The 14962-nt window shown below is 41.8% G+C and overlaps 1 protein-coding gene across 1 annotated transcript in view; it reads right to left on the bottom strand.

Moving 5' to 3' along the window:
- Positions 1-3348: 3348 nt before the first annotated feature.
- The window catches only part of paxbp1 (PAX3 and PAX7 binding protein 1), a 62512-nt gene continuing 50898 nt past the window's right edge, over positions 3349-14962 (bottom strand). Inside the window, exons 15-18 of the mRNA XM_063050468.1 lie at positions 13706-13772; positions 13063-13209; positions 5104-5258; positions 3349-4076 (exon numbers count right to left, since the gene is read on the bottom strand). Coding sequence (XP_062906538.1) covers positions 3959-4076; positions 5104-5258; positions 13063-13209; positions 13706-13772 — 487 coding nt within the window. The 3' untranslated portion in view covers positions 3349-3958. The remainder of the gene's footprint in view (positions 4077-5103; positions 5259-13062; positions 13210-13705; positions 13773-14962) is intronic.

Raw genomic sequence — 14962 nt, 5'->3', positions numbered from 1 at the left:
TCCAAGATCACAACATCCACTGATTCTCCTTGTTATTTCTTCAAAGATTTTCCTTTAAGGAAACTATGCTAACTACAGCCCATTTTATCATGTGCCTCCAAGTACTCTGAAACCACACACTTAACAATCAACTCCAACATCTTCCCAACCATTGACTAATTGACCTATAATTTCCTTTATTCTGCCTCTCTCACTTCTTGAAAAGTGGAGTGACATTTGCAATGTTCCAGTCTTCTGGAACCATTCCAGAATATAGCGATTCTTGAAAGATTATTACTAATACCTTCATGATCACCACACGTCTTTTAGAACATGGGATGTACACCATCTGGTCCAAGTGACTTATCTACCTTCAGACCTTTCAGTTTCCCAAGAACCTTCTCCCTAGTAATGGTAACTTCACACATTTCATGACCCCTGATACCTGGGACTTCCACCATACTGTGAGTGTCTTCCACTGTGAAGACTGATGCAAAATATTCAGTTAGTCTGCCATTTTGTTGTCCATTACTACCTCTCCAGCATCATTTTCCAGCAGTCTGATATCCACTGTCACCTCTCTTTTTACACTTTATGTATCCGAACAAACTTTTGGTAACTTCTTTAATAATTGGCTAGCCTACCTTGGTATTCCATCTTTTCCTTCTTAGTGACTTTCTTAGTTGCCTTCTGTTGGTTTTTAAAGCTTCCTAATCCTCACTAATTTTTCCTCTATTATATGCCCTCTCTTTGGCTTTCATTTCTATTGTCAGCCACGGTTGTGTCATCTTGCCTTTAAAACACATCTTCCTCTTTGGGATGTACACATCTTGTGCGTTCTGAATTGCTCCCAGAAATTCCAGTCATTGCTGGTCTGCCATCACCTCTGCTGGTGTTTTCAATTTTGATCACCTCCTCTCTCATGACTTGGGAATTCCCTTTACTCTACTGTAATAATGATACATGCTTCTCCTTCTCAAATTTCAGGGTGAATTTGTTCATATTACGATCACTTGCCCCTAAGGGTTCTTTTACTTTAAGCTCTAAATTCGGGTTCATTGCACAACACCCATTCTTTCGCTACAATGTGTATCCTTTGATGTTAAGCATATGCCTATAATCTTTCAGCCACGATTCGGTGATGCCCACATCATACATGCCAGTCTGTAAATGCGCTACAAGTTCATTTACCTTAGTCTGTACTTGTCCACCTTTTACATTGCAGCTCATCCTGTTGACTACAATTTTACTGTATCATCAACCTCTCCTTGCCAACAGTCTCACCACATACTGCCTCTGTTTGTAAATCACTACCTCTTCCTCAGCACCATCACCCTAGTTCCCAGCCCCCTTGCCAAATTAGTTTAAACCATCCTGAACAGCTCTAGCAAACCTGCCCATAAGAATAATGGATGACCTCCGGTTCAGATGTACCCCTTCTCTTCTGTGCAGGTCCCCAGAAGAGATCCCAATGATCTATAAATCTGAACCACTGTCCCCTGCAACAGTCCCTCAGTTATGCATTCACCTACCAAACTATCCTATTCTTACCCTTACTGGTGTGTGGCACAGATAGCAAACCAGAGTTTACTACTCTGGACTCCTTTTTCAGCTTTATACCTAGCACCCTAAAATCTCTCTTCAGGAGCTCCTCACCGTGTCATTTGTGCCACTATGTACCAAGACTTCTGGCTACTCACCTTCCCCTTTAGAATAAACAATAGAACATAGAAGAGTACAGCACAGTACATGCCCTTCAGCCCACAATGTTGTACCGACCCTTAAATCCTGCCTCCCATATAACACCCCCCACCTTCAATTCCTCCATATGCAGAATGTGACGAACCCGATTCAAGACATCCCTGATTCTGGGACCTGGGAGGCGACCTACCTTCTTGGTGTTTCTATCTTGCCCACATTTCTGAAATTATGTGATTCACTTGAATTCTGATACCAGTGTTTTAAAAGGGCAGTCTATTCCAACAGAATTGCTTTCTCTTTTTCTCAATACTGACATTAGTGCCATATAAATTGAATAGCAATAATACCACACCAATCTATGTATTCCTGTCATTCATCCTCTTAGCACTGTGCCAACTTGCTTGTAGCTTCAGTAATAATCCAGGAGGTATCTTCTCTGATTCTGGCTTTGAATTTAGTTCTTAGCTACTCAATTTCTTTTGGACTACTTTTCTTAGTTTTACATGGGTTGGTATCTATGTGAACCTTAAGTGGATTTCGCCCTCTCATGGCATCACAAGTGGCACATCCTGCAGCCCACACAGGCCTCCTACCCTGGCACTGGGTAGGCAACATAGCTTTTAGGGCTCTTGCTTTGATTGCAAACTTCAAATTTCAAAGTTGAAAGTATATTATCAATGTATACATTATATAGCCTTGAGATTAGTCTCCTAAAAGGCAGCCACTAAACAAGGAGACCTAAAAGAACCCATAAAAAACTGTCAAACCCCCAATGTGCAGGATAAAAAACCAAGTCGTGCGAACAATAAAAACACAAGCAAATAGGGTTCTGAACTGAAGTCCACAGAGAGACCATCCCCATACTCTTAGTTCAGCGCAGAGCTGAGCAGTGAGCTGAATCAGCCTGTCCCTCACCTCATGCTCCAACATCCTGACCTTTTCATTCTGGCCGGTCTAAATTGTTGTCCAAACTTCAGGTTCAGACGCTTCGGTACGGTCTGGCTCTGGGGCTTGTTGTCAAAACTCAGCCTGTACCCGGCCTTTCCAATTCAGCCTGGCGCTTAAATAGATCGGGTCTTCCTCGCCTCGATTCTACCACATCGAAAGACCTTCAGTCCAAAGGGAAGTTACAGACTATTGCTGGTGATTATTATTTAACACAAAAAGAGTGATTAACAAAGTATTTAGTGTTTTTTCTTGTTTCACCAGCCACCAGTCGGAAGTAGTTGAGATTCACCAGTGCCATCTTAAACTGGAATAAACAGTGCCCATGTCCCCAACTTTACTGTCCACTACTACAGCCACTTTTTCTTTGCACACTTTCTATTGCTTACTTACAAAGGAAATCTGATGCTATAAGTTACTTTGCTTTATGAATTATTTTACCCATATTTCAGACATCCGTGGCACATCTAAGGATGTACTAAACTAATGGTGATGGCATTTCTGGGGATCCACAGTTATTAGGCATACAAGAAGGCACTCTAGTGTCTATTCATCTTCTCAGTTTTGAAAATTATGCAGAACTTTTCAGGGGCCCAGATTACTGGGTTATTAAAGTGCAAGACGTGACAGATTATATATGACGGAAATGGTTTATGCAGATATCTTCTTCATTCTATTCTTTACTCCAATTATGATGCAATAACAACATGAAAGCAATGACCCAGTGAAAGGTAAGGGGGAGGAAAAGGAGAAAATCTGCGTCAGTTGTAAAGCACTTTTTAAATAAATCTAACAAACAGTTGTCAAAAATCTATGCAAAAAGCTGCATGAGCAAATATCACAATTTCAATACAATGAATAGCCTGTTTACTTTATTATATTCTTAAAACAAAACATATGGAATTCATCATGTACTAAATTAAACAAATGCAACCCAGGATACTTGAAGATTATCTGAAGGTTGGACTTGTATTTTCACAGTCTGTTCCAGTGCTTGCTTGGATGTAACCTTGAGTCATAGTCCACAAATATTTGCATGGCAAAAAAACAAACTCTTGTTAATTCAGTTGCTTCTTTTAAGCTGAATCAGCAGATATTCAAAAAAGTAGAAATCCAATCAAGATGGATTTTTAAAAAATTACATTCTTGATTTGTTGTGCAAGGGTTGCTGACTGAAGTTTTTCAGTTTAGTTGTACCTTCAAGCACAATAGAGATGGAAAATATTAAATATCAAACAATCGTAATTTGACGCCAATTTTCTTTTACAAAGCCGCTGTACATATATACAAAATCATACAAATGGCAGGAATGTTCATGTTTCTGTCCATGATCTCACTTCCCATCAAGTAGCGCTTTGATGTCCTTCACACCATATTCATTTGCCACCGCTGTTGCGTGATCTAAAGCATGGATGACAGCCAGAAACTTAATCACTTGTTTTATACTCTCCCTGCAAAGTAAATCAGATTGAAAAAAGAAAATTACATTCACGCAGTAAAAAGACAAAATTATTAGCCATAGTCATAGTCATACTTTATTAATCCCAGGGGAAATTGGTTTTCATTACAGTAAATAATAACTAGTAATAGAACCATAAATAAATAGTTAAATAGTGGTTTGAAGATGCTGTGCAATAACTATTGCACAGCATCTTCAAACCACTCAACTGTGATTATACGAAAGTAGATAAAATGCTTACTCTTGTCTCCTAACATTCAATACCTAATATTTCACAGCACACCGCAAAGCTATTGCACTGATAATTTGACATGGGCAAATTAACTTTTCATATTAATTTTCTATTATTTTATAACTTGGCACTTCCTTACACCCATCTAATAGAGTTACCTGCTGCAGAACACAAATTCTGTAAAAGGATACCTGTAGCTTATCTGAAAACATTAGACACATGCCATTCATTTAGGAAATGCTTCATTTTCAATTTTTTAAAGACTTAGGAAGTACTTTATGGTGTAAACTGATATTTGCAAAGAATTTATCGAAGTTATATGATTTGAAGGAAAAAATTGTGCATGGTACATGAATATACAGGGTAAGATACCTGTGAGTAACAGAACATGTTGCTGCAACCACATACTTAATTTGTAAACCCTGTTGTGTTCAATGTGGAGCTGTCTGGCAACAATTAAATACCTACTTGCTTACAGGAAGGAATCAGTTAAATGGACGTGACCAGAAGCCATTAAACAGGTCACACGTTTAATAATTCAGGGCTGAAAATGAAAACAAAAAAAATGGAAGATTTGGGATGTGCAGACATATCTAAGAGGGTAAATTTGTATCCAGTTACTTTTCCCTGAGATGGGTTTTATTGAAATCACATTACACAAACAGCGTCCTGGAAGCTGCTTCATGCACCTAGTAATGGATCAGACAGTCTTTCTTAGAAATTGTTTCAGATATAGCTGTTAATGAGGTTGCCAAATTGAATTGTTTTTCCTGTGCAACTTGTTTACCTGGCTGTACGTTTTTCCACATCCGAGCATCCAAGGCTCAACCTATAAATAGTGTTGGCTAAGTGGACAAGGTAACAGCAGAAATTTTCCATCTGTGGGATACTCTTATCTCCTTTTAGGTTGGTAAACCAGCTCTTTGGTAAACAAGTGATCAACTGTAAAACAAAAGTAGCAACATGAAACATTTAAACACGAGGAAATCTGCAGATGCTGGAAATTCAAGCAACACACACAAAAAACACTGATGAACGCAAGAAGTACAGTCGATTTTTCGGGCCGAGACCCTTCGTCAGGACTAACTGAAAGAAGAGATAGTAAAAGATTTGAAAGTGGGAGGGGGAGGGGGAGATCCAAAATGATAGGAAAAGACAGGAGTGGGAGGGATGGAGCTAAGAGCTGGAAAGTGAATTGGCAAAAGGGATACGAGGCTGGAGAAGGAAGAGGATCATGGGATGGGAGGCCTAAGGAGAAAGAAGGGGGGCGGGGGAGAACCCAGAGGATGGGCAAGGAGTTATAGTGAGAAGGACAGAGGGAGAAAAAAAAAGAAAAAAAGGAAAAAAGGGAAAGAATAAATAAATAAATAAGGGATGGGAGTATGAAGGGGAGGTGGGGCATTAACAGAAGTTACAGAAGTCAATGTTCATGCCATCAGGTTGGAGGCTACCCAGACGGAATATAAGGTGTTGTCCCTTCAACCTGAGTGTGGCTTCATCTCAACAGTAGAGGAGGCCGTGGATTGACATATCAGAATGGGAATGGGACGTGGAATTAAAATGTGTGGCCACTGGGAGATCCTGCTTTCTCTGACGGACAGAGCGTAGGTGTTCAGCAAAGCGGTCTCCTAGCCTGCGTCGAGTCTCGCCAATATATAGAAGGCCGCATCGGGAGCACCGGATGCAGAATATCACCCCAGCTGACTCACAGGTGAAGTGTCGCCTCACCTGGAAGGACTGTCTGGGGCCCTGAATGGTGGTGAGGGAGGAAGTGTAAGGGCACGTGTAGCACTTGTTCAGCTTACAAGGATAAGTGCCAGGAGGAAGATCAGTGGGGAGGGATGGGGGGAACGAATGAACAAGGGAGTCGCGTAGGGAGCGATCCCTGCGGAAAGCAGAAAGTGGGGAAAGGGTAAGATGTGCATGGTGGTGGGATCACATCGGAGGTGGTGGAAGTTATGGAGAATTATATGTTGGACCCGGAGGCTAGTGGGGTGGTAGGTGAGGACAAGGGGAACCCTATTCCTAGTGGGGTGGCAGGAGGATGGGGTGAGAGCAGATGTGCATGAAATGGGAGAGATGTGTTTGAGAGCAGAGTTGATGGTGGAGGAAGGGAAGCCCTTTTCTTTAAAAAAGGACATCTCCTTCATCCTAGAATGAAAAGCCTCATCCTGAGAGCAGATGTGGCGGAGACGGAGGAATTGCGAGAAGGGGATGGCGTTTTTGCAAGAGACAAGGTGGGAAGAGGAATAGTCCAGGTAGCTGTGAAAGTTCGTAGCCTTATAGTAGACATCAGTAGATAAGCTGTCTCCAGAGACAGAGACAGAAAGATCAAGAAAGGGGAAGGAGGTGTCAAAAATGGACCAAGTAAACTTGAGGGCAGGTGAAAGTTGGAGGCAAAGTTAATGAAGTCAACGAGCTCAGCATGCGTGCAGGAAGCAGCGCCAATGCAATCATCGATGTAGCAAAGGAAAAGTGGGGGACAGATACCAGTATAGGCTTGGAACATGGATTGTTCCACAAAGCCAACAAAAAGGCGGGCATAGCTGGGACCCATACGGCTGCCAATGGCTACACCTTCCTCCAAACTAAAGGGAGGACCCAAAGGAGAAATTGTTAAGAGTAAGGACTAATTCCACTAGATGGAGGAGAGTGGTGGTAGAGGGGAACTGGTTAGGTCTGGAATCCAAAAAGAAGCGGAGACCTTTGAGACCTTCCTGATGGGGGATGGAGGTATATCCCCCTCCGTCCCTCCGCCTCCTGTCTTCTCCTATCATTTCGGTTCTCCCCCTCCCACTTTCAAATCTCTTACGATCTCCTTTCAGTTAGTCCTGACGAAGGGTCTTGGCCCGAAACGTCGACTGTACCTTTTCCTATGGATGCTGCCTGGTCTGCTGCGTTCACCAGCGTTTTTTGGGTGTGTAACATGAAACATGTTTTGTTTTTGCCTCCAAGATCTATGTAAATTCAATTATTAGTGATGTTTCAAGTACACACAGACATGAGTTATACTTTATACTGTATGTTAGGCAATATGCATGCAAAGTCCCTCTTTCTGAAAACCTCCATTGGTCACCCCCAGATCATCTGTATTCCTGAAAGTTCTGAACAAACTGATCCAACTTGCCTCAAAATGCCAGTAGCTGTTCCACTGTAACATGCTAACCGATCATCACTAATCAACATCTCTTCAAATGTGCTGTGCTTGGAACTATCAACAATACCCTTGTCAAGGCCTACTCTCGAGTTTTTGATTTACGGGCAAAATTAGTTTGATTTAGCTTTGCCACCACTGAGTTAACTTGGTTTAGAATTTAAATTATGATATTTCTATTAGAATTATAATTTCATAAAAAGAATACTTCAGTCGTGAAGTTGAAATGATTTTAATTAGATATGGTTCTCATAACCGAGTAAACTATTGCCACTTTTATAAACAGATATCATTGTTGCATCCAAGATGGTTGGTGTGTTTAACCTATACATCATTGACTTTAGCAGATAATCTAAACTAAAGAAATGTAGGTCCCCTGCAGACAGAAACAGGTGAATTGATTATGGGGAGCAAGGACATGGCAGACCAATTGAATAATTACTTTGGTTCTGTCTTCACTAAGGAGGACATAAATAATCTTCCAGAAATAGTAAGGGACAGAGGGTCCAGTGAGATGGAGGAACTGAGTGAAATATATGTTAGTAGGGAAGTGGTGTTAGGTAAATTGAAGGGATTGAAGGCAGATAAATCCCCAGGGCCAGATGGTCTGCATCCCAGAGTGCTTAAGGAAGTAGCCCAAGAAATAGTGGATGCATTAGTGATAATTTTTCAAAACTCGTTAGATTCTGGACTAGTTCCTGAGGATTGGAGGGTGGCTAATGTAACCCCACTTTTTAAAAAAGGAGGGAGAGAGAAACCGGGGAATTATAGGCCGGTTAGCCTAACGTCGGTGGTGGGGAAACTGCTGGAGTCAGTTATCAAGGATGTGATAACAGCACATTTGGAAAGCGGTGAAATCATCGGACAAAGTCAGCATGGATTTGTGAAAGGAAAATCATGTCTGACGAATCTCATAGAATTTTTTGAGGATGTAACTAGTAGAGTGGATAGGGGAGAACCAGTGGATGTGGTATATTTGGATTTTCAAAAGGCTTTTGACAAGGTCCCACACAGGAGATTAGTGTGCAAACTTAAAGCACACGGTATTGGGGGTAAGGTATTGGTGTGGGTGGAGAATTGGTTAGCAGACAGGAAGCAAAGAGTGGGAATAAACGGGACCTTTTCAGAATGGCAGGCGGTGACTAGTGGGGTACCGCAAGGCTCAGTGCTGGGACCCCAGTTGTTTACAATATATATTAATGACTTGGATGAGGGAATTAAATGCAGCATCTCCAAGTTTGCGGATGACACGAAGCTGGGTGGCAGTGTTAGCAGTGAGGAGGATGCTAAGAGGATGCAGGGTGACTTGGATAGGTTGGGTGAGTGGGCAAACTCATGGCAGATGCAATTTAATGTGGATAAATGTGAAGTTATCCACTTTGGTGGCAAAAATAGGAAAACAGATTATTATCTGAATGGTGGTCGATTAGGAAAAGGGGAGGTGAAACGGGACCTGGGTGTCATTATACACCAGTCATTGAAAGTGGGCATGCAGGTACAGCAGGCGGTGAAAAAGGCGAACGGTATGCTGGCATTTATAGCGAGAGGATTCGAGTACAGGAGCAGGGAAGTACTACTGAAGTTGTACAAGGCCTTGGTGAGACCACACCTGGAGTATTGTGTGCAGTTTTGGTCCCCTAATCTGAGGAAAGACATCTTTGCCATAGAGGGAGTACAAAGAAGGTTCACCAGATTGATTCCTGGGATGGCAGGTCTTTCATATGAAGAAAGACTGGATGAACTGGGCTTGTACTCGTTGGAATTTAGAAGATTGAGGGGGGATCTGATTGAAACGTATAAGATCCTAAAGGGATTGGACAGGCTAGATGCGGGAAGATTGTTCCCGATGTTGGGGAGGTCCAGAACGAGGGGTCACAGTTTGAGGATAGAGGGGAAGCCTTTTAGGCCCGAGATTAGGAAAAACTTCTTCACACAGAGGGTGGTGAATCTGTGGAATTCTCTGCCACAGCAAACTGTTGAGGCCAGTTCATTGGCTATGTTTAAGAGGGAGTTAGATATGGCCCTTGTGGCTACAGGGGTCAGGGGGTATGGAGGGAAGGCTGGGTTCTGAGTTGGATGATCAGCCATGATCATAATAAATGGCGGTGCAGGCTCGAAGGGCCGAATGGCCTACTCCTGCACCTATTTTCTATGTTTCTATGTAAGTAGTAGTACTTGAATCAGCTGAGTGGTACAGATAGAGCTGCTGCCTCACAGTTCCAGCAATGCAGGTTCAATTCTGACCTCCTGTGCTGTCTACGTGAGATTGTATGTTCACCCTGTGACTGCATGGGTTTCCTGTGTGCTGCTTTTTTAAAACCTCATGTCCTATGTTAAGTTAATTGACCATGAAGTTGTACCAGTAATGAAATTCAAGCTGAGAAGCACTGGGACTAGAACACATATACAAAGACATCTTGATGTTGAAAAACTCAAGAACACCAGTGTGAGATCTGCCTTCACCATTCAGCTTAAGAGCAGATTCCAGGCTTTGCAAGGCCTTGACGTGAATGTACCGGTAGACAGGATCGACACAAAGTGGAAATAAATTGCCTCAGTCTTCAAGAAGAGCAGTGAGGCTTGTCTAGGATACAGAGCTGGAAAAAACAAAGAATGCATACAACAGGAAACATGGACAGCCTTAGAAGACAGACAGGAGGCAGCAGAAGACCTTGACATCAACACACATTCATCCAAGAAAGAAGAGATTATTGCTGCGATTAAATCATTAAAAAGCAGCAAAGCTCCCGGACATGGCAATTTGAGCGCCAAACAGTTCATAGCTAAACCAAAAGTTGCAGCAGCCGTCCAGCAACCACTCTTTATTATAACCTGGGAACAGGAACAAGTACCCAAGAACTGGACAAAGGGAGTAATTGTTAGGATCCCCAAGAAAGGGGCACCAAGGGATTGCGACAACTGGTGCAGCATCATACTTTTGTCAGGGCCCAGCAAGACTCTTACCAAAGTCATTGTCTAATGGTTACAGATGCTGACGATGTGTGCTTGAAGAATGAGCAAGCAGGTTTCAGGAGGAACAGAGGCTGTCGACCAGATCTTCACACTGTGTAACATCACAGAACAGTGCACAGAGTGGCAGACACAACTGTATGTGAATTTCATGGACTTTGAAAAGGCCTTTGTTAGCATCCAAAGCTTTTGGAGAGCCTTTGGCAAATTCTCAGATCATATGGGATCCCTTCCAAAATGGTCCAGCTTAATCAGAGTTTCTGTGCTAATTTCATCTGCAGAGTCGGGGACTGCAATTTGAACTTTGAAGTCAAGACGAGAGTCAGGTAAGGCTGTGTGATGTTGGCGATATCACTTAACCTGGTGATGACTGGGTTATGAGGCAAACAACGAAAGATAAGCAGAGAGGCATTAGATGGACTCTATTCTTTAGAAGACCTCTAACTTTAGAAGACCTTGACTGCGGATGATAGCACCTTACTATCACTTATATACCAGCACACGCTAGAGAAAACTTAGCGCCTGTGTACCTTTGGTGGACAGGCTGGACTCAGCGTCAGCCAGAGAGAGACTGAGACCATAACCCTCAATGTAGAGTATTTCTCCCACCCTCTAACCCCATCAAGGCATATGGCATCAACTTACCCTGCACCAGCAGATTCACCTACCTAGGCAACATCATTTGGCAGAATAGTGGGACTAGGGATGACATCCAGTGCAGACTCAGCAAAGCTAGAAGTGTCTTCAGATCAAAGAGCAACAAATGGCGATCAATCAAACAGAGCGTCCACACCAAGGTGAACCAGACCAGAGCCATGTTCTGTACGCTCTCTTGTACGGGTCAGAATACTGCCACACAACAGAGAGTGATCTTGTCAGGCTGTCATCATTTTACACCATGAGCCTTAGGAAGATCCTCTGTATTTTCTGACCAAAGACCTCCAACCACACCATACTGCTTTAGTGTCATCAAGAGGACATGGCCACAATCATGAGGAAACGTTGGAGATGGATTGAGCACACGATGAGAAGAGGCCAACTCCAGCATCAAGATAGCACTTCATTGGTCCCCTGAAGGATGGAGGAAACTCAGGAGACCAAAGTCAATGTGGCACTGTTCGTAGAGGCAGAAATGAGGACCCTAAACCACACTTGGGGCACAATAGAGAAGATAGCTAAGGACAGACAGATGGAGCACCTTCATTGCTGTCCCAAACGCCAGTGGCATAATGGGCAACAACCAAATCGATGAGGTTGAGATCAGGGCTCTGTGGAGGCCATACCATCTGTTGCAGAACTCCTTGTTTTTCTTTTCGCTGAAGGTAGTTCTTTATGACCGTGGCCATATGTGGGGTCACTATCCAGCTGCAGAGTGAATTTGGGACTGATCAGACACCTCCCTGATGGTATTGTGTGATGGATGAGAATCTGCTTGTACTTCTCAGCACTGAGGATTTCATTAATTCTGACCAGATCACCAAACCTGCAGGGAACCTCCACTGTGCTTCACTGTTGGCTGCAGACACTCATCTATGTAGCACTCTCCAGCTCTTCTGTGAACAAACTTCCTCCAGTATGAACCAAAAATTTCAAATTTTGACTCATCAGTAGAGTACTTGGTGCTACTGTTCAGCACCCCAGTCGTTGTGTTTTTGTGCACAGACAAGTCTCTTGGCTTTGTTTCTACTTCCTCGGAGGAATGGCTTTTTGGCAGCAGCTCTTCCATGAAGATCACTTCTGACAAGACTTCTCCGGACTTGGACTCCAGAGATTTCTGTGAGTTCAAAGCTGATACAGAAAGTATGTCAGTTTCATGCATCTCTCAGCTGCTGCACTCAGTTCCCATGGCCACCCACTGCTTTTCTGGTTCTTAATCATGGCTATTTCTTTGTGCTTCTTCAGAAGGGGGTTGGACAACACATCTTGAAGCTCATGGCTACTTGAGATTTCTGCTTGGGAGAGACCTTGCTGATGCAGGATGGCCTCCTTGTATCTTGTTGCTATGGTTACTCTTGCCATAATATAAGAATTGATGATTTGAAGGCTACTGTTACATCTGCCACACCCTCACCTTTTAGTTTGGTTGTCCTTTGTCCAGTTTGATACCTTCTACACACGTTTTTGTTTCAGTTAATCAGTTTAGATCATTTAACTTCTTATGTCATTGATCATTAGCACCTGATTTTTAATCTTTATACAATACCTACAAAGTAATCAAATTTTTATCTGAAAAGTGGCCTATTACTTTATACATTACTTCCTTTAATGAAACAAAAAAATTTCTCTATACCATTAATTTTTTTGGGAAATGAATGTTTGGAAATCTATAATTTGCTTTTTCTGCTGACACAGTACAGCAGAAGACAAAATAAACATCTAAATCAAAATTTACATTAAAAAAATCTAGGATGACAAAGACTTGCACAGTACTGTATAGATGGAAAAGAAACAACTCTGAAATTTTGTCTTTGCACACTTCACAATATCCAACTTTTGGTGCAAAGATTAGAATTCGTCTAGTATCTCTCACTGAAATAACCAGTGAGGCATAACTACATAACATTTTAATATCTGGGTTTAAAAAGTCGGGGAACTTTTTCAACCTGTTTTTTGGCTACTTACACTTTGACATTTCCTCAGGCTGTCATCGCCTGGGTCTGAGTTCTGTAGAGCGAGAAGAAGGTGGCGATTTAACAGACTATCGATTGTTAGTTCTTGCAACACACGATTTGAGATTATGCCAGTCCATTGCAAGATGTTGTCCAATAACTGGAAAAGTAATATAGAATTTTCTTTTACAGTTTCAGCTTAATTTATTTTGCCACAAGAATTCTATTTTGGTTGCCTGCATCTACTGGTAATTTTAATAATTTCACCTTTAACATATAAGATAGCACCATGCTTTGCAGCTAATAGATGTTGTCTTCATAAATATCCAAATATTTTCCTTTCAGTAGGCAACATTAGTATCATTCAACTTTCTATTCATCTAAGTACAAATCTTAAACATTCCATTTAGTTAAAACAAAGTATCAACTGTAACCTCTTGATTAGCAGCAATCAATGAATTTTGATTAATACATCTCTTCCCAAATCGGAGAAAGGCTTCCATTGTGGAAACCAACTCAAGAAGTTGACTGTTTTGCCCTCCGTTGCTGCTACCTGACATGCTGAGTTCCTTCAGCATTTTGCATGTGCTGCTCAAGATTTCCAGTATTTGCAGAATCTCATGTCAATATGAAAAATGTTACTTTCAAACTCTCACCTTAAGTGCTGACCAAAATTGTCGTTGAAAAAACAGGTAAGGCCCTGAATTCTTGTTTTCCAGCATACTAAAAAGAAGATAAATAATTTCATTGATGACATCTAAAAAATTAAGGATAAGGCATACAATATTTAATTCGAAATAGATTTTAAAACATGGGATTTGTGCAGGATTAGAGTAAATAGGTGGTTGAAGTCAGTGCAGTCACAATACTATGTGTCTGTAACTCTATGACTGTGTATGGACCTCATGATTAAATGTGGATAGCTCTCAGAGATGGTCACTTCTTTCACTTCATGAAAGCAGTTGAAAGGAAAGCAGATGTGGTAGACAAAATGTCAGGACAAAAACTTCCGATGGATCCAACCTCATTATCGGCTGAGGTATAAAATTAAAAGCTAATTTGCATCTTAAGATGACAATGCATTTTCTTCACCCAACTTGACCCAACTTTTGCAGGACGTTTCGTCCAGGCACTGACACAGTAAAACTAAAGTTAATACCCCATAATGGCACTCCAAAGCCCAGGTCAAGGCTGGTAATCAACATATCACACAATGGGCAGATGTTAACACCTGACCATGGTATCAATCTTGAAGGCATCACCCATGAAGGTACTCCTGATCTAGTTCTTTACCAGTATCACATTTTGCTGTTGGTACAGTCAAACCAGAATTGATACCAGAAATTAATTCTCCCATTCAGAGTCCAATTCTTCATCTGTTCTGGTGTCACTTCATAGAATAAACAACCTGAACACAGTATAGCAAGACGATGTTAAATTTGGGCAGGTTTCCTCTTATTCATTCATTTTTCAAGATCTGAATATTCCCAGCAAGGCTTGTATTTATTGCCCCTGAATGAGTTTGTGGTGGGCCACCCTTTTGAACTGCTGAAATCTTTCTGTTGAAAGCGACCCATGCTGCCACTGGATGGAGACTTTCAGGATTTACACCCACTGACGATGAACAAATGGTTGCATATTTCAGTTCAGGGTGGTGGTATTCGTAGGTGTCTGAAGCATTTATCTTCCTTGAGGGATAATGCTACAGGTTAGGTGAGGTGCTGTTGGACTAAACAATACAAATAACTACAGTGCATTATCTAGATGATACACGTAGCAGCTGCTGCACCAGTGGTAGGGAAAATTAATGTTTAGTTGGTAAATGGGGCATGAATTAAACAAGCTGCTTTGCTCTGGAGGGAATCAAACTTTGTTACTGCTCTAAGAATTGCAATCATCCCAGAAAGTGCAGA

This window comes from Mobula hypostoma, chromosome 6, assembly GCF_963921235.1.
Source record: "Mobula hypostoma chromosome 6, sMobHyp1.1, whole genome shotgun sequence".
NCBI lineage: Eukaryota > Metazoa > Chordata > Chondrichthyes > Myliobatiformes > Myliobatidae > Mobula > Mobula hypostoma.
This window is presented reverse-complemented; position numbering and strand designations above follow the sequence as displayed.